Source organism: Coenobita brevimanus, chromosome 65 (genome assembly GCF_032717465.1).
Source record: "Coenobita brevimanus isolate Jiangsu-jjx chromosome 65, ASM3271746v2, whole genome shotgun sequence".
Taxonomy (NCBI): Eukaryota; Metazoa; Arthropoda; class Malacostraca; order Decapoda; family Coenobitidae; genus Coenobita; species Coenobita brevimanus.
The window spans coordinates 24,820,810-24,840,667 of record NC_137018.1 but is presented as its reverse complement, the minus strand read 5'-3'; the positions used below and the strand labels follow the sequence as shown (position 1 = coordinate 24,840,667).

At 43.1% G+C, this 19,858-nt stretch overlaps 1 protein-coding gene across 1 annotated transcript in view; it reads left to right on the top strand.

The window, feature by feature from the left end:
* The window catches only part of LOC145404902 (RWD domain-containing protein 1), a 124,644-nt gene that overhangs the window by 18,439 nt on the left and 86,347 nt on the right, over window positions 1–19,858 (top strand). Inside the window, exons 2-3 of the mRNA XM_080276404.1 lie at window positions 11,826–12,037; window positions 13,249–13,392. Of these exons, the coding sequence (XP_080132530.1) occupies window positions 11,826–12,037; window positions 13,249–13,392 (356 nt within the window). The remainder of the gene's footprint in view (window positions 1–11,825; window positions 12,038–13,248; window positions 13,393–19,858) is intronic.

The following is a 19,858-nucleotide window of genomic DNA, read 5'->3' as shown; positions in this document are numbered from 1 at the left end:
GGTGACTGGTATGAAGGTACCATAACCAACATCCCGAAGCAGATCACTACTAATTACAGTATTAATTAAAATTTCAGTAATGCAGACTTAGATAGGCCTAAGTGTGTATTGTCATAAATACATATTAAACTAAGTACCAGTATTCTTTGAGACTGATATGCTTACAATTGAGGATCGAGAAATTGCACAACACCAAGCCCATTGGTAAATTATAAATAAAGAACAGTTGATCATGTCGAACATAATGCAGCGGTGAAAATTTGTTTGTTCATGAAAAAATTTTAAAAATTTTTTGCAAAAATATTATTTTACCCTAATAAGTCTTCTTCTCTTTCTCCTTTCTGCTCTCCCCTTAGGGGTCAATACAGGGAATCACCTGTCTCCATCTTACTCTGTCTTCTGCATCTTCTCGTGTTACACCTGCCACCCTCATGTCCTCCTTCACTACATCCGTAAACATTCTCTTTGGTCTTCCTCTCTTTCGCCTGCCTGGTAACTCCATTTCCAGCATCCTCCTCCCGACATACTGCTCATCCCTCCTCCGCACATGTCCAAACCATATTTGTCTCGCCTCTCTAGCTTTGTCCCCAAACTGACGTACGTGCGTGGTCCCTCTAATATGCTCATTTCTAATTTTGACCAACCTCGTCACTCCTAGTGAAAAACGCAATATCTTAAGTTCTGCAACCTCCAACTCTGCCTCCTGTCTTTTTGTCAGTGGCACCGTGTCCATTCTGTACAACATGGCTGGCCTCATTAGAGTCATTTCTGCAGGGACCCTTCTGTCACAGATCACTCCTGTCACCTTTCTCCAACCACTTCATTCAGCCTGCACTCTTTTTTTTTTACCTCTCTACCACACTTTCCGTTACTTTGTACAGTTGACCCCAAGTATTTGAATTCATCTACCAATGCCACCTCTACACCTTGCAGCCTCATAGTTCCCTGTCATCTCTTTCATTTACACACACATACTCAGTCTTGCTTCTGCATACTTTCATTCCCCTTCTCTCCAGTGCTTATCTCCATCTCTCCAGCTCTGCCTCGGCTTCCTCGCAGCTCTCACTTCATATCACAATGCCGTCTGCAAACATCATTGTCCACGGAGACTCCTGTCTGATCTCATCTGTCAATCTGTTCATCACCATTGCAAACAAGAAGGGGCTTAAAGTGGATCCTTTATGCAATCCCACCTCCACCTTGAAACCCTCAGTCATTCCTACTGCATATCTCACTGCTGTTACACTATCATCGTACATATCCTTCACCACCCTCACGTAGTTCTTTGCCACTCTTGACTTTCTCATACAGTACCACAGCTCCTCTCTCGGTACCCTGTCATAAGCTTTGTCCAAGTCTATATCTGGCCTTCTTTATACTTCTCCATCACTATTCTCAAAGCAAATATTTCATCTGTAGTACTTCTCCCTGGCATAAAACCAAATTGCTCCTCACAGATCCTCACTTCTCTTCTCAGCTTAGCTTCCACTACTCTTTCCCATATCTTCATTGCATGGCTTTCAGCTTTATATCTCTGTAGTTGCTGCAGCACTGCACATCACCCTTGTTCTTGAAAATTGGAATTATAACACTTTCTCTCCACTCCTCCGGCATCCTGTCACCCTTAACCTCCCCCCCATCTCAGCAGATTTTTAGCCAATGACCTCCCCCAGTCCTGGCAGATTTTCAATTATTATTATTATTATTTTATTTTATTTTATTTATTTTTTTTGCTAAAACCTCCACTTTTTATGAGAAACATCGAAAATTTATAGAGAAATTGCTTACCTGAGGTTTAAAATGCCGAAACAGGTAACAGTACCCTTACCTGGCTGCATTTTCTGTATGGTTTGGCTCCAGAGAAAATGTGTTCTATGGGAGGGGTAACTATTCCAAACCACTCATAATATTTATGTATTTATTTATTGGGTACGAATTTATATGTAGTACAAGAGTACAGTGGTTTTCACACAGTAATAATATAAGCGTTGTTTCGCTCACCAAACACATCAACATACCGCACCTTTTTTGGCATCATTACCTGATCATCATTTCTGACTGTTTCTTTCTCTAATACTACGTAAACTTTGTCCTCCACACTGTCATCGATTGGGGAATCACTCTGGCCTTGAATTTCGTACCGTGGCACGACATGTCTTCACTGGCCAGGTCACTGGTAACAGGGGAGTTGCCGAGACAATGGCATGCGGGGGTGAGGTCTCGTGAGGTAAGGCATTGTCCCTACCTGGCACTGGGTAGAGGAAGGTGTCCCATGTATACGTACCAAAAATCGCACGAAATCTGACAAATGTGCAAATGACGGACCTTGCAACTGTGGCGCGTTTATATACGTCAACGGTAGTCACAGTGACAAAACGTTCAGACATATATATACGTCAGTGGGATGTGGCGGGTTAAGGATTTTGATAATGTGGTAAACCATGTCACAGTCATCTCTCCTAAGCTCCTCTATGCTTCCACTTGTATATCATCTGGGCCCACTGCCTTACCATCTTTCATCCTCTTCATGGCATTCCTCACTTCCTCTTTGCTGATCTCTTGGATTTCCTGATTCGCTACCTCCAAGTCTTCCAGCCTTCTCTCTCACACATTTTCTGTATACATCAACTCTTTGAAATACTCCTCACTTGTAAGTACATTACCATCTGTATCCTTTATCATTCTAACATGCTGCACATCCTGCCCAGCTCTGTCTTTCTGCCTAGCTAATCGGTACAAGTCTTTTTCCCCTTCTCTACTATTCAACTCCTCATACAGCTATTGGTATGCCTTTCCTTTTGCCTTAGCAACCTCATTCTTTGCTACGTTCCTTGTCTCCTTATACTCCCGAATGCTTTCTTCGTCCCTGTGTCTATCCATATTCTTCTTTGCCTGCTTCTTCCTGTTGTGCTATCCTGTACTTCCTCACTCACCACCAAGTCTCCTTGTCTTCCCTCCTCTGTCCCGATGTCACCCCAAGTATCTTCTTGGTTTCTCCCTCACCACTTCTGAGATAACTGCCCATCCATCCTTGTCTTCCTTACCTCTGAAAGCCAGACTCACCTCCCTAAATTTACTACTGAAGCCTTGCTCCTTCAACTTCCACCACCTAATCCTTGGTTCACCTCTCACTTTCCTCCTTGTCTTCACATTCAAACTCATCTTACCAACCAACACCCTATGCTGTCTTACTACACTCTCCCCTGGCACAACCTTACAGTTGCTGAATTCTTTCAAGTTGCATCTCCTACGTAGGATATAGGCTACCGATAATGTGTGTACTCCTTCCCCCACTGTTATACGTAATTTCTTCTTGAAATAAGTGTTTACTATAGCCATCTCCTTCTGTTTTGAAAAATCAACAACCATCTGACCCTCCACGTTCCTTTCCCCGACACTGTACCTGCCTATCACCTCCTCGTCACCACTATTTCCTTCTCCAACCACTCCCATAACCACTCTTTCCTCCCTGGGTATGCTCTGAATCACTTCCTCTACTTCACTCCAGAACTCTTCCTTCAACTCACATCTCACTTGCGGTGCAAATGCACTGATGACATTAATCAGGACCCCCTCAATTTCCATCCTCAAACTCATTACTCTGTCCAACACTCTTCACCTCCAATACACTAGCTATATACTTTTCCTTCACTACTACCCCTTTCTCCCATCCATGCCATGGTAAAACAACCTGAACCCTTCTTTGATCATCCTTGCTTTACTTCCCTGCCATTTCATTTCCTGCACACACTGTATATCCAACTTTCTCTTTTCCATCATATCGGCCAGCTCTCTCTCTTTACTTGTCATCGTGCCCACATTCAAAGATCCCACTCTCATCTCCACTCTTCTGCTTTCCCTTCTTTCCCGCGTCCTCTGGAACTGCCTTCTTCCTCTTCTCCTCCTCTCCTTCCTTTGTCCAACAGTCGCATACTTTCCACCGGCCCCCTGTTGGACAACAGCACTGGTGGCGGTCGTTGTTGACCCGGGCCATGACCAATCCGTTATGAAGTTTCCTTTTGTGCTCCGCATATTGAGTTGGCTAGGGTTTTTACACCGCATGCCCTTCCAAGACGCAACACTCCCCATTTATCCAGGCTTGTGACCGGCACTGAGTTGCCCTGTCTTGTGCCTCCAGTGGCTGGGTTATTTCAGTAATTTGAGTAGGTTTTAGAAAGTCTTCCATTTAGGCATTTAATGCCAATTAATGTTGTTCATGACTCCAGGGTGTGGGGAATGTGGAAAACTCATCAACATGCCCCTGCTCTGATGGTGCTGACCAATGAAAAACGAGCTTTTGCGGCCAAAGTGTTGTGTCCAAATGAAAACATATCACTCGAACAGCTATATACGCCATACATCCATTGCCTGGACCTGGAACTGTGCAGTGAGTGGGACCTGTGCTATGTCTGTCCCCCTTTATTAATACTGAAGATGACAAAACAAAATAAGTTTCAAAGCAAGCCTGAGGACAGTAAATCACCCATGGGGATGAGGGTGGGTTCATGGAATGTGGGAAGTTTGAGGGGAAGAGCGGGGGAAGTCGTTGAGGCATTCAGTAGGAGGTGGGTGGATGTGGCGTGTTTGCAGGAAGTCCGGTACAGGGGTGGATCAGCCAGAAAGATTGTTGGGAAGGACTGTTGCTATAAGTTGTTTTGGCAGGGGGGGACAGACGGATATGGAGGTGTTGGTGTGATGGTTGCGGAGAAATGGGTGGAATATGTTATGAATGTTTTGAGAGTAAGCGATAGGATATTGGTAGTGAAAATTCTGTTGGGTAGAAAGATTGCTGCGATTATATCGGCATATGCTCCACAGGCAGGATTGGATGAAGCAGGAAAGATAGATTTTGGGATGATTTAATACGTGTAGTGGGTGGTATGCGGGATGATGAGATAGTGATTTTGGGAGGGGACTTAAATGGTCATGTAGATTAAGCAGCACGAGGTTATGAAGGAGTGCATGGGGGATGTGCGTATGGTATAAGGAATGCAGAAGGGGAATGGATATTCGAGTTTGGTGAGGCAACGGACATGATTGTGTGCAACACATATTTTAGGAAAAGAGACAGTAGGTTAATTACATATGAGTCTGGAAGAAATAGCAGTCAGATAGATTATTTTCTGGTTAGGAGGGCCAATAGGAGGTTAGTGAGGGATGTTAAAGTTATTGGAAGTGAGGAGTGTGTGCAGCAGCACAAACTATTGATTTGTGATATGGTGCTTAAAGAACAAGTAATGAAAAAGAGGACTTATGTACCTAGGAGGAAAGTATGGAAGCTGAAAAACCAAGTAGTAAGGGATGCCTTCTATAGCGAGTTGAGGAGAGTGGTGGCTGAACAGGGAGCTGTAGACAGAGGCGTTAATGAACAGTACAGAGCCCTCAGGAACAATTTTCTTGAGAGTTACTGATGTAACATACGGTTGGACAAGAGGACCACCAAGACATAAAGTAACTTGGTGGTGTAGAAGCTGCAGTTAAGGAGAAAAGAAGGCTTTTCCAGGAATGGAAGAAGGGTGGTAGCAAAGAGGAATATTTGGCTGCCAAGCATAGGGCTAGAAGAGAGGTATACAGGGCAAAGTCTGAGTCACAGAGACTATTACTTGATAACCTAAATCATGGGGAAAGGAATAATATATTTAGGGTGGCAGGTCAAGTGAAGAGGGATAATCGGGATATTATAGGTGAGCAGTGTGTGAAGAATGATGAAGGAAGGGTAGTGGTGAACAGTGAGGATATTAAAGATGCATGGAGAGAGCATTATAACCGGTTGTTGAATGAGGAATTTGGCTGGGACAGGGACGGTTTGGAGCCAGCAGATCCAGTGTCTGGCCCTTAGCCTTTGATTGATACTGCTACTGTGAGTGAGGCAATAGGCAGGATGAGGGTGGGGAAGGCAGCAGGTGCGTCTGGGTTGACTGCCAAAATGTTGAAGGCCTCAGGTGATGTAGGGGTGAGTTTACAGTAGTCACTGACCTGATTAATAGGATTTTTTATGAGTGTGTTGTCCCAGATGATTGGCTGAAGAGTGTAATTGTAAATGTGTATAAAGGGAAGGGTGATGCCCTGGAAAGAGGAAATTATAGAGGTATAAAGCTTTTAGATCAGATAATGAAGGTAATGGAGAGAGTTTTAGAAGATATGATTAGAGAAAGAGTGAATATTGATGAGATGCAGTTTGGGTTTATGCCAGGTAGGGGGACCACTGATGCTATATTCATTGTTCGACAGCTTCAGAAAAAATTTATTGGTAGGAGAAGGGATCTTTATTTTGTTTTTGTTGATTTGGAAAAGGCCTTTGACAGAGTCCCTAGAGAGGTGGTGAAGTGGGCAATGAGAAAGCTTGGCTTGGAGGAGTGACTGGTTAGGGTGGTTATGGCTATGTATGTGGGTGCTCACATCCAGGTAAGAGTGAATGGAGATTTGAGTGATGAGTTTTCCGTGAATGTTGGTGTGCATCAGGGGTCAGTCTTGAGTCCCATGTTGTTTATCATGGTACTTGAAGCCCTTTCACGTGACTTTAGAAACGGACTCCCGTGGGAGTTGTTGTATGCTGATGATTTGTTGTTGATTGCAGAGAACAAAAGAGAGGTGGAGGAAAGGTTTAGGAAGTGGAGAGATGGTATGGGTCACAAGGGTTTAAGGGTAAATGCAGATAAAACAAAAGTGATGATATCTAGGGTTGGTGGCGGTACTGTCAAAGACAAGGGAGAGTGGCCATGTGCAGTTTGCCACAAGGGCGTGGGAAGTAATTCCATCTTGTGCGGTGTGTGTGATAAATGGGTGCATAAGAGATGTAGTGGTATCAGAAGTAGACTGCGAGATAATGCTGATTTTATGTGTACGGCGTGTCGGGGTGAGCAGGTGGAGATTGTCAGGCATGAAAGGATTGAACTTGCTGGTGAATCTCTTGAGTGTGTGGAAGAGTTTTGTTATTTGGGAGACATGTTGTGTGCTGGAGGTGGGGCTAGAGTTAGCTCTGTGGCTAGGGTGAGAAGTGGTTGGAAGAAGTTCAGGGACCTCTTGCCTCTCCTGACATTGAGAGGACTCTCCCTACGTGCTAAGGGGTCTTTGTATGCAGCATGTGCTAGGTGTGTAATGATGTATGGTAGTGAGACCTGGGCAGTGAAGGAGGAAGATATTCGCCGGCTCAGACGTACAGAAATGACAATGATTAGGTGGATGTGCAGTGCGTCCCTGCGTCCAAGGCCTGGAGGGGCTGGGTTTACGATGGAAGGGTTGAGAGGTAGGATGGGACTGGAGTGTATTGGTGTTGTGATGAGGAGGGGTAGATTGAGATGGTTTGGACATGTGGAGAGGATGGGGGATGATAATTGGGTGAGGAAGGTGAGAAGTGTTAATACTGGGGGTGGGGTTATGAGGGGTAGACCGAGAAAGACTTGGGACGAGGTCATTAAGTGTGACCTCAGGGTTAAGGGACTGAACAGGGAGGCTGCAATGGAGCATGGAGAGCTGCCATTAGGTGACCAAGGCTGACACATGCAAGCATGTTGGAGCCTTTAAAAACGAAAAACGAAAAAAAAAAAATACGGATGCAATTGAGGCACGTGTGAGCATGTATGTTTGTTAGTCTCAGGCCAATGAAAACAAACTTTCATGGCTAAAAGGTCCAGGCCCAATGAAAATACTGTACATCACTCATTCGATGCTGTCATGATGGATATGCTGGTCAGATGTGTGTGAGGGATGTGTGAATGCATATGTCTGTTACACTTGGGTTCAGCCCAGCTCAGTTGTTAGAGGGGGGGTAGATGACAGTGTTCCCAGGAATGGCTGTTTCCTACTAAATTTGGCTTGATTAAATACTGTTCAGTGGGGTACTTGGGGTGTTTACGTATTTGGTGGTTTTAAAATTTCCCTAAATTAGAGATTAGGTAGCTAGGGTGATATCCGTTTCAGCCTAAGGCGGCGTAGAACAGAGAGAGTAATGTGGGTGTAGTGATCTGGTCCAAGGTTTAGTGACTTGGGTTGAGGCACTGACCATCTCCCATACCAGACCTATTTATTGATATACAGTACAAGCCCAGCTATCCGGTATCCAGACAAACGGAATACTCAGAAAAACGGGAAAATTCAAGGGGTGGTAAAAATGTCAGTAAGTTATAACTGTGCACCATTTTGAATGGACCGCCAAACGGCCGTTTTATTGTGTCACGCAAGGCTGGGTGAAGTCAGGCTAAGCGAGGTGAAGGCATTTCTGGCTAATGTAAATCCCTAGTAAATCCTCTTAACCAGACCTCCTCTTCCCTCTTTCCCTTACTTGAAGTCAGTCATCCTCCACACCCTCCACAATTTCCACAAATCACCAGTCTGCTTTTTACCACCAGACAGTAAACAAGCTCTCTTGCTGTTATGTTGCTCTGATGGACGGTAATTTCAACACTCCAAAATGCCTAAAGAGCAAACGAAACGTAAGCATGTCGTTCTTACTTTGAAACAGAAGCTGGACATATGCAATAGACTTGAAAAAGGCAAACATTATGAAACACTGATGACCGAATATAATGTAGGAAATTCAGTGATTTATGATATCAAGGCCCAAGCATCCAAGCTCACTGAATTTTTCATGAAAAGCGAGACAAGTAAGTCCATTGAAAAAAGGCATACTCTTCATCGTTCGAGTGGTTTTGCTTAGAAAGATCTAGGGGAGGATCTATTTCTGGTCCTGTTATACAAGAAAAAGCAAGAGTTTCACAGTAAAATGAATACAGAAGTCGAATGTGATTTCAGTGTTGGATGGTTAAATCGTTTCAAAGACAGGCATAGAATTTGTAAACCAGACATCTCGGGAGAGAGCAAATCAGCAAACGCCGTTGTTTTTCTTCCTAACGGACCAGCTCTAACTTGCACCACATAAATTCATCTTAGAACGCATGTGTGCTGGCAGAGATGAAAAAAAAAAAAAAAATGTTAATATGAATGAGGGTTTACTTGGAAGAAAAAAAATATATATGCTTGCACTTCATATGTACATCATGTATTTTATTTTGTGCAAAACACCTGATTGGCGGTGGGTGAAGGGTGGAATGGTGGAGGTCAGTCGGGGCCGGGACCGCAAACAAAGCTTGTGTGGGGGCACAGGTGTGATAATTCTACAATGCTGTCTTAACGTTAGTTCACCAATAAATGTTCAAGATTTTATTTCTTTATTTTTCCACTTTTATGAGTACAGTACATACAAAAATACTTCGGCAGTTAACAGAATGGTGCAAAACAGTGGCAGAATGGTGGCGGTCAGTCGGGGCCGGGACCGTAAACAAAGCTGATGTGGGGACACAAGTGTCGTGATAGTTTACCAATAAATATTCAGGATTTTATTTCTTTAGTTTTCCACATTTATGAATACAGTACATACAAGAAATTATTCGGTAGTTAACAGAATGGACTTGTGCATTTTGCTGTACTGCAAGACATTGCATGCATGTGCATTATGACCATGGTGTGTGTTTACGAGGCAATATTTCAGGTGGAAACTCTTAGTGTGCCCCCTGATGTGAGTGGTGAGTACCTGAATTGTGTTTACTGCTGTGATAATTATCGCCTTTGTATAGATTTGAATATCAGAACTGTGGGAAGAATCTGTAACCGGGAAGGTAAATTCCCCAAGCCGCCCGGTTAACTGGGATTGTACTGTACAATAGTGTTTAAATGATCTTTTATGAATTGTTGCCTTGACCATGTTTACCATATGTTGGGAAATTTAATGGTAACACTGTACAGTACAGTAGTGGCTGTACTCTGCATTGGGGTTTAGCTGTTTTTGGCTTGTTTTTCACTATATTCTATCGAGTTGGGAGATACAGCAACACTGTTGGATGATATCATGGCCTGATGTGCTGGGCCAGTGTGTGTGTGTGTGTGTGTTTGTGAGTCTCAGTCTCTGGTGCTGCCCAGCTCAGGGGGAAAATAACAGGATGCCCGAACTGCAAAATGCACTTTAATGACAGGAGCATGGATTTTCATCTCGCACCGATAATGAAAACCGCTATACCCAAGTGTGCTATAACCAAGCGATCACTGATTCACAGTATATTAGATAAAACAAACTCATTACAGTAAGCTCACCCCGAACGTGTGGGTTTCGTTCCAACCGTGGCGTGTTCGGCATGAAACCGCATAAGTTTTAACTACTCCTAATTTTGCTCCCTAGATCCCTTAAATGTGGTGTTCTGCTGTTATCTGCTATTGGTAATCAATATGAAGCACTTTAAGTGGTTAGAAAGTTTATTTAATGTTATAACTTACAAATACAGTACTGCACAGCAAAACTTCAACAAATATGTAAACAGAAGGCAACATTCTGATGCCGATCAGTTTCGGGACAAGTCGCCGTCAAGTCAGTTCACCGTCACAAAAATAACAAGACTATTTGCTGTCATTAATGAAGACAGCTATGGGTGATGCTAGAATATAATTCAAAGGTGACTACAGCAAGGAAGAAACAAATTAATTATTGACTACAGATGCAACTAATAAATAATATCCAAAGCCTACACTATTGAACATAGACTTTGATGGATCCCCCTGAAATATAGTTATTAAAGTATTGATTAATTAATAATAATTATATTTATAGAATGACGGGGAATCGTCCAGAGTGTGAATTGTCCTGACGGGGAATCGTCCATGTTTTGACGGGGAAATGTCTGAGGGCAAATTGACTTGACAGTGACTTGTCTCGGAACCCGCCTATTAGGTAAACCAGTTATAAGACTTTATTTCTTGCTTTAAAGTAATTTAATGGTACTTTAACTTGCACATAAACTTACCAGAATAGTAATGTAAATATTTAACTTACAAATACAGAACTGTTCAAAAGCAGTACAGCAGATCACATGATCAAAACAAACTGTGCGCGCTGCGCTGATGTTCAAGGATTTCGCCTTTCAAAGGCTGCTTTCGTGTAAATTTTTAGTTTTTGTAATGGTTCTTTAATCTTACGTTGTCTTATACGTATCCCAACACTTACCGCGTATAATTGCGAGTGTGTTCGGCGAGAATGTGTTCGGGGCGAGCTTACTGTATTTTGGCAAAGTCAGAGTTATGACAAATTAAGTAGGCACAGTTCCGTTATCATGTGCCATGTCTAGTACCAGTTATGTGTGATAAGCAAAGGACCACTGTTATTAAACACAAGAAACTCATCAGTTTGGTAAAGACAGTTTCAGTTGTAATACATTAATTATATAAATGTAGGCTTTAATAAATTTGTGGCCTGTAATAATTTAAATCCATAAGCCTCTCACAGTGTCAAGGTAGGGTTACAAAAGGCTTGCCAAAAAAGATCTGGGACAAGGTCATAGAGTGTGACCTCAGGGATAAGAGGCTGAATAAGGAGGGTGCTAGAGATTGACCAGTGTGGAGAGCTGCTGTTAGGTGACCAAGGTCGACACATACAAGCATGTTGGAGCCTTTACAAATTTTATGGTACAAGAAACCATTACAGCTATTACTCTGTAAATACCAGTACTAGCACAGTAATTAAGATAGTGAATTTCAGCATAAATAGTAGCTTTTGAGGGAATTAGTATACTGTACTTTTTGCTCTTCTTTTCCTTATTGAAAATGTTTTCCTTTTTTGTAATTTAACTCTGTATATCTGGCAGTGATGATATGGAGTTCAAATCTGCATCATACAGTAATTACTTAATGTACACCATTTTGTACTTGTTTGTTTATATCATTAGCAGCCGTATAAAGACAGAGACTTGCTACTGAATTTTAAGGTTCTTGCTACTTGATTGGCTAATTCGTGTTGGTATCTTACCATTCCATACAGCACTTTATTCTTATTTCTTTTTCAGTCCTGGAGACAGAACCACACCACAAATTCCAGATCACGGTTAAGACAGAGGGAGGTGGTGAAGGTGAGGAGGCAACAGCTGCGGCGGAGATCTGCCTCACCTTCCAGTACACTGCCACATACCCTGACCAGCCACCTGTGCTTGAGGTCACTCCCATCGACAACATAGAAGATGAGGACTTGAAGGAACTGAGGCAACGATTGGACGATGTGGTGAGAAACATAAAGGAAAGGGGAAGGGGGGTGGAGGGGGAGGGGAGAGAGACAGGAAGGGAGAGGGAAGATAAGTAGAGAAGTAGAGGCAAGAGTGGACAAGGAAGGGTAGCAGGAAGGGATAGGGAGGGGGAGGCTGGAAGGAAGGAGTGGCAGGACACAAGGAGGGAGAGAGAGAGAGAGAGAGAGAGAGAGAGAGAGAGAGGGGGGCAGGAGGGGACAGGGAGGAGGCAAGAAGAGAGGAGGAAGAGAGGCAGGAAGGGAGAGGAAGGGGAGAGGGAGGAGATGCAGGAAGGAAGAGGGAAGATAAGTAGAGAAGGAGAGGCAAGAGTGGACAGGGAAGGGTAGCAGGAAGGGATAAGGAGGAGAGGCAGTAAGGAAGGAGTGGCAGGACACAAGAAGAGAGAGAGAGAGAGAAGAGGCAGGAGGGGAGAGGGAGGAGGCAAGAAGAGAGGACTAGGAGAGGCAGGAAGTGAGAGGGAAAGGAGAGGGAGGGGAGACAAAAAAATGAGATGGAGGATAGATATGTTCATAGATTTATTACTGTGAACCATAATTCACAGTCATGCCTGTTAAGGAATAGTATCAGGTATAAACTGCAGTCATGAACGATGTTAGCATTTACTGTACACAGTGGTGCTGACAGGGAGCCTACATGTGGTGGCACTGTTCACCCTGGGTGGTGCTGCTGCAGCATCCACCTGTGAGCCAATACTTCGCCAATTTCTTTGCACTTCACCACGGCAAGAACCCTGATCTGACGCTGGTGAGTTGCTGTCTACCCCAGGGGGGTACCAGATCCCTAAACAGTGTATGTGCTGTACAGTACCTGTAGGATGGCCTGTACTCTAAGTCGATGGATCTGCTTGGCCAGACAGACCAAGGTTAAGCAGCAACTGTACACAATAATGTCCTGTATGTATACTGTATTTTGAGTTATGATTTACCCAGTTGCACAGCAAGACAGTGAGAACTGGAGTATGGTACAATGTATCTTCATATATTGGACAAGCTTTGCTGTAGCTATTGCATTTCTTAAAGCAGAAGCAAGAGTATGTGGTGCTTGCTTTGGAGTAATAATAAACCACATTGCTTAATCATAAACACTTATATTGTAATACACGTCACAGCAGATTCAGTTTGAAATTTTAGAGGCATGCATTAAATAATACTAGCCTGTGGTGAAAAATTATCCATCATCCCACCTTCAGTGCAGTGACAACCTGGGGATGGTGATGGTGTTCAGTGTGGTGACATCAGCACTGGAATGGCTGACATCTCACATGGAAAGCTTGGCTCGCACTGCACTACAAGCAAAGCAAGACCGAGAGAAGCAGCAGGAGGAGGCAGAAAGGGTAAGTCCATTCATCCATTCTACCATGCTATTAAGGCTTTATTCTCATTATTTTTTTAAAGACATATGAAGCTAAGTAACACCTCATAGTGACAAATTTTTTATAATCATTTCACATTTTGTTTTGTTTGGAAAGGCTGTACATGCTTGCATTTGTTAGCTGTATTAAAAACAACTCTCCGTACTACAGTACATGGTTACTGGCAGGATATTTGCTCAGTTCTTTTATCTTTAGGTCATTTTATAGGACCCCATCCCAAGTGTTGTTAGGTCTACCTCTTGGTCCTCAACCCTCCTCATTCACATTTTGTTTTGTTTTGTTTATAAATGCTCAAACATGCTTGCATGTGTTGGCCTTAGTTACCTGATGGCAGCTCCCCACACTGCTTGATATAGCAGCTTCTCTATTCAATCCCATGTAATATAGGTCATGCTTATCCTAAATATTTTTTGGACTGCCTCTCACAACTCTACCTTCAGCATTCATATTTCTCACCCTCTACACTCAGTTGTCATCTTCCATCCTCTCCACATGCCTGAAACAGCATACTCATCCCTTTTTCATAACAGCATGATTACAGTCAAGTCCATCCTTCCTCTCAGTTCTTCATTCACAGTCCCCAGGCCTGTCATTCAAGAACACACTACACATCCATCTGATCATTCTCATCTTTATACATTTCAGCCTACAGATGTCCTCCTCCTTTATTGCCCAAGTCTCACTATCATACAGCATTACACTCCTCACATATGTTATATACAGTACAAGGACAATTTATTGTAGAGGGAGAGCCCTCTTAATGTTAAGAGAAGCAATGACTCCCTAAACTTCTTCCAGCTACTCCTTACCCTTGCTGCCAAGCTAGCTGCAGGCCCACCTCCACCAAGATCATGGAGTGACAGAGCAATACCAGGGTAAAGTGTAGAGATGTAGTGCAGTGTAGTGTGGAGATAAGAGGAACTGCCAGAAAAATAATGATAAAAGCAAGTGTGGATGGTGAGATACAGCATGATACAACGGAAAAATACAGGATGATGTGCGAGGTAGAATGAAGAGGGGAAGAAATGGGAAGAAATGTGATGATGCAGCAGAGTGAGACAGGGTAGTGGGAGAGGTGAAGAAGCAGGTGGGAAGAATGACCTGGGTAAGATTTGCAATGATACAGCAGAGAGAGAGACAAGGTAGTAGGTGCGGTGAAGAAGCAGGTGGGAAGAATGAGCAGGGTAAGATTTGCAGTGCTACAGCAGAGAGTGAGATAGGGAGATGGGAGAGGTGAAGAAGCACCAAATAACAAAACTCCTTCACACACTCACTGAACTCTCCAGAAATATTAATCCTTTCCCACCTCTCTGTATTCTGTCCTATACATTGTGCACAGTCAAAATCAGGATTATTTTGCTGCATAACTAATACCACTACAACTCATATGCACCTGCTATCACAAATACTGCACCTAATGAAGTTGTTTACCACACCCATGTGGCAAACTGCACATAGCCACACTCCTTTTGACACCACCTACCCTAGATGTTATCACCTGTTTTATCCATGTTTACTCTCAAACCCTTATCCCCCATTCCACCTCTCTTCCACTACCCTGTCATTTTCCACGATTAACATCAAGTCATTAGTATGCAACACCTCCCGTTTCTGCCGTCACATGAATGAGTTTAAAGCACCATGATAAAAACAATAAGGGGCTTAAAACTGACCCACTGATGCACACCAACATTCATGGAAATTCATCCCTTAAATCGTTGTACATTAGCCTGGTTGGAAGCATCCTCATACATTTCCATAACAACTGTAACCAACTATTTCTCCGTCCTAAGCTTTCTGAGTGCCCACTTCACAACCTACCTGGGCACTCTGTCAAAAGCCTTCTCCAGATCAACAGTAATAGTGTACAACTCTCCCTTCCTTCACATATATTTTTCCTGAAGCTCTTGGTCAGTGAAAACTACATCACTTGTCCATTTGCCAGGCATAAGCCCAAACAACTTCATCAGTATTCATTTTTTCCCTAATCATAGCTTCCAGGACTCTCTCAATTGTCTTCATCATTTGGTCCAGAGGCTTAATGCCCCTATAATTTCCACTTTCTAGGGCATCACCTTTCCCTGTTTACATTTTGCAGCCATGCTCCTCTGCCTGTCATCTGGAACAACACACTCATATATCCATCCATCCATCAGTCTTATGTCACCCCTTTAGGAGCATAAGAGCCCGGGGCTATGGTATGACAACTCTAAACTGGCGGCTGGGGTGTGGTGCAAACCTTTTCATTTCTTTATTTTGTTTTTATTATATCTAATTATACTTAAAAATATTTATTATTGTTTTACATGTGGCGCCAGATGACCTCGCTGTTGCGGCGCCATGATTTCATTCAGTCATTCTCTCCCTCCTTCCTTCCCTCCCTTCCGTCATCTCTCCCTCAGCTTGACATTGCACTTAACACTGCCCTTGGCCTGCCTTCCCTCTCTCTCTCTCTCTCTCTCTCTCTCTCTCTCTCTCTCTCTCTCTCCTGGGGGGAGATGTGCATTACCCTGGGGAATTTAATTTCTTTTATGAGTGAATGTTATAAACTTTTGCTTTCATTTCTTTATTTTCCTCCATTTTCCTTCTCCTTCTGAAAATACAGCCTTACATTGAAGTCAGTTTCCTTAGCTTGACTATGTAGATGCTAGGGGTGGGCTGGCTGAGCTGCCATCCTGTCTGAGTCAAGGACACAAAGGAAAGTGACACAAGAAGCTCTGGCTGGGTTAGACTGGGTCTGTGTGAGTGTTGCCGCTCAAGAGGGTTTAATTTTTTTTTTTTTTTTTTTTTAATTTTTTTTTTTTACTAACAAATTGGCATATTTTTACTTATTTTCCTGGACATTATCTTATAACTGTGTCATTATTACCCACTCCAGAAATACGGTAAAAGCAATACAAGTGACTACATGTTTTAGGAACACAGTAATATATTTATGCCACGTTTCTGTATTGCCATATAAATATTTTTGCATGATAAGTTTGCTGTTCTTTCGTATATTATAATACACATGTTAACATTGTATTCATATGTGTTTATCTTATTTGTGTTGCCTATTACATATATAACAGCCGTTTCACATCGCGGGTTTGGGAAACATAGCAACACTCTACTGAGGTTTGCGCCACACCCTAGCTGCCACTTTAGAGTTGTCATACCATAGGCAAGTTGGTCCTGACAGTTAATAAGAATGTGACCAGCCCCACTCATCCTTGAGTGGCATTGCATTAGCAGTAAACCCCTACTACCTCTTAGATATAAACCTACACAGGCTCAGTCTGACTGGAGCGCCTTAATTGCCCACTAAACCACCAGGTGCCATAATTTGGTTATACGGTTACCACCCAGTGTAGTAAATAGTTTCCTGGTATACAGGAAACCATTTGGCTTGTCACTTAGTGTAGAGTCACCCATAGGCTGAAGGAAGAGGAAAGAGTGAAGGAGAGAAAAACAGAAGAGGGAGTGTAAAGTCATTTGTAGGCAGATGGAAAGGGAAAGAATGAAGGAAAGAAAGACAGAAGAGGAAGGAAAGAAAAGAAGAAAGGGCAGACACCCAAAGCAGCACTACATCGAGTGAGTGAATGGCGAGCACCCCCACCTTCCGCAAACACTCAGACATAATCATATTTAATAAACTAGTAACTAAATTCACTCCTACATCTCCAGAGGCCCTCAGTATCTCAGCAGTCAACACAAACGCACCTACAGCCTTTTCCATCTGCTTTCTGTCATTGCCCTGCCCTCAGCACCAGTATCGACCAAAAACTAAGGGCCAAACGCTGGATTTTCCATCTCCAAAATTTCCTTGTTCCATTCAAACTCCACATTCATCAACTGGTTGTAATTTTCTCTCCAAGCATCCTCAATATCATCACTCCTCACCAATACCCTTCCCTCATCATTCTTCATACACTGTTCACTTGTTATATCCCTCTTTTCTCTCATCATCAGATTACTTCTCATAAGTACTCAGTACTAACAGACATATGGGCCTGATGGGGTCCCTCCTGTTGTCCACAAGAACTGTGCTTCTGTGCTGACACTCTGCCTAGGCAAACTCTTTCGCCTTTGTCAACTTGTACCTTGCTTTCTTGCTGGAAGTTTGCTATCAGTCAACCTGTCCCAAAGAAGGATGACCATCCCAGCCCTCTAACTACTGCCCAATTGCTTTGATATCCTACATTTCAAAAAATTTGAAGCGGTTCTTAACAAGAAATTTTTAAAGCACCTTTCCTATCACAACCATTCTGTATTGTTTGTATGGGTTCTTCCGGGGACGCTCCACTGGCAATCGTCTCACCTACCTTTCAGACTCCTAGTCATCCTCGTTTCAGGACTTTGGCAAAAGCTTTGCCATTGCACTTGGCTTCTCAAAGGCTTTCAGTTGAGTCTGGCGTAAATCTGTAATTTTCAAACTGTCCTCTTAAGGTTTCTATCCTTCTGTGTGCCTTCATATATAGCTTCCTTTCTGATCATTCCATAGCTGGTGCTGTAGATGACCACTGTTTTCCTCCTAGAGCTCTAGCAGTGTTCCTCAGGGTTCTGTCCTATCACCAACTCTCTTCCCTCTATTCACCAGTGACGTAAGCTGTACATCTAACCCTGTCCATTCATATGCTCATTATTTCACCTTTCACCTTTCCATCAGCTTTCTGTAGTGTCCATCTCACTAGTCACTTCAGCAAACAATGGATGAGGCTATGGCATATCTAATGGTTGACTTGACTTATATCCCTGATTTGGGTAAAAGTAATCTTGTTGTTTTTAATGCTTCAAGAACTCAGTTCTTACATCTTTCAACTTGTCAAAATCCAGCTCAGTCCTGCATCATCTTAAAACATGCTTGGGAGTTTCATTCTCTTGGGATTTATCTTGGAAAGGTCATACAGTATTACCTCAGTTGTAAAATCTGCTTCCAAGAGATTAGGTGTGCCAAGCTGATTCCATGCCTTCCTTACCTCAGCACAGTTGTTGACTTAATACATGGATCTTATTCGCCCCTGTGTAAGGTACAGCTCTCTTGTGTGGGGAGGCTCCCCACGTACAGCTCTTCTCAACAAGGTGAAGTCAAAGGTGTTTCATCTCATTAACTCTCCTCCTCTTACTGGCTCCCTTCAACCTCTGTCTCATTGCTGCACTGTTGCATCTCAGGCTTTTCTGTTGCTACTTCGGTGGTCACTGCTCCTCAGAACTGGCTGCTTTCATCCCTCTGCCGCTATGGCGGGCATGTAGCACCCATCTAGCAAAAAACTCTCATCCCTTTTCTGTCCAGCTATCATCTGCAAGAGTTACCCGTTTCTCCCAGTCCTTCAGGACAACTCTGGAACTGTCTTCTTATATCTGTATTTCTGACTGTCTATGACCTCCAGTCTTTGAGATGCAGTGTGTCCAGGCATATCAAAATGAACAGATCATGAATTTGGCTCTCTGGTATCTTGTTTATGTTTTTTTCTTGGAGGGGGCAGTCATACAGGCTTCTGGCCTTTGGCTCCTTCTTCCATGCATTAAAAAAAAAAAAAAAAAAAAAAATCCTCCTTTCAGCACTACAGTAATCCCTTTAAGACCCAGACGCCCAAGTCCCGGACATTTTGGGCTTGGGTCCTTGGACACCATAAATGGCCAAAAAATTCGGAGAAAAAAAAAAAAAAGCCAATATGTGTTCATCCCTATTTTAACTTTGCCGCACGGTGACAAACAGCAGTGTTTTGGCGCGTAGTTCCTCTGATGTCCGCTAGAGCACGCCTGCATCCTTCCCAGTTCCCGCCTGCCTACCATCGTGACTGCACGCCCGTTGCCATGGCTACCCACTTGCTCGTTTTGGGAATAAACAGTGAAGAAACTGCAATACCTCACCACTAGACCAACTGGGAGTTAACAGTGTTGTGCAATGTTAAGAAATTAGAATTCATAGTGCAAAGGAATAAGTGCAGAGTGCAACACTAGCATGTTGCAACTGGTGTGGTGCAAGTAAGAACAGACTGTGTGGTTTTATACAATTATAATTCACAGTGCAAAGGATTAAGTGCAGCACAACACTGGATTAGTGTACGTACTTCAAGAGCACCTTGACCACTGTCAGAGCCATAGAGGAGGCGGGTTAATCTTCATGATGCCCATGGACGTGTCGTAAGTACCCTGTACACTGCTGAATATTTTCCATACTCCTAATTTCTCATTCTTTGGTTCTTTTTCATTTATTTCGTGATTTCTGTCCCTTATTTGTGTGCATAGGGTCTTAAATAGGTGCTGTGCATGTCTGGTAGAGAGTTATTTAGGTGGCTTTCAAAGTTAGGTTGGGTTGGGGTCTATAAGTACCTGTCCAGGGGCATTTTTCCCAAGTCCCAAACAAAACCAAGTCCCGGATGTGCCTTTGGCTCTATTACGTCGGATCTTGGAGGGGTTACTGTATTTTGGGTATCCAGTAAAA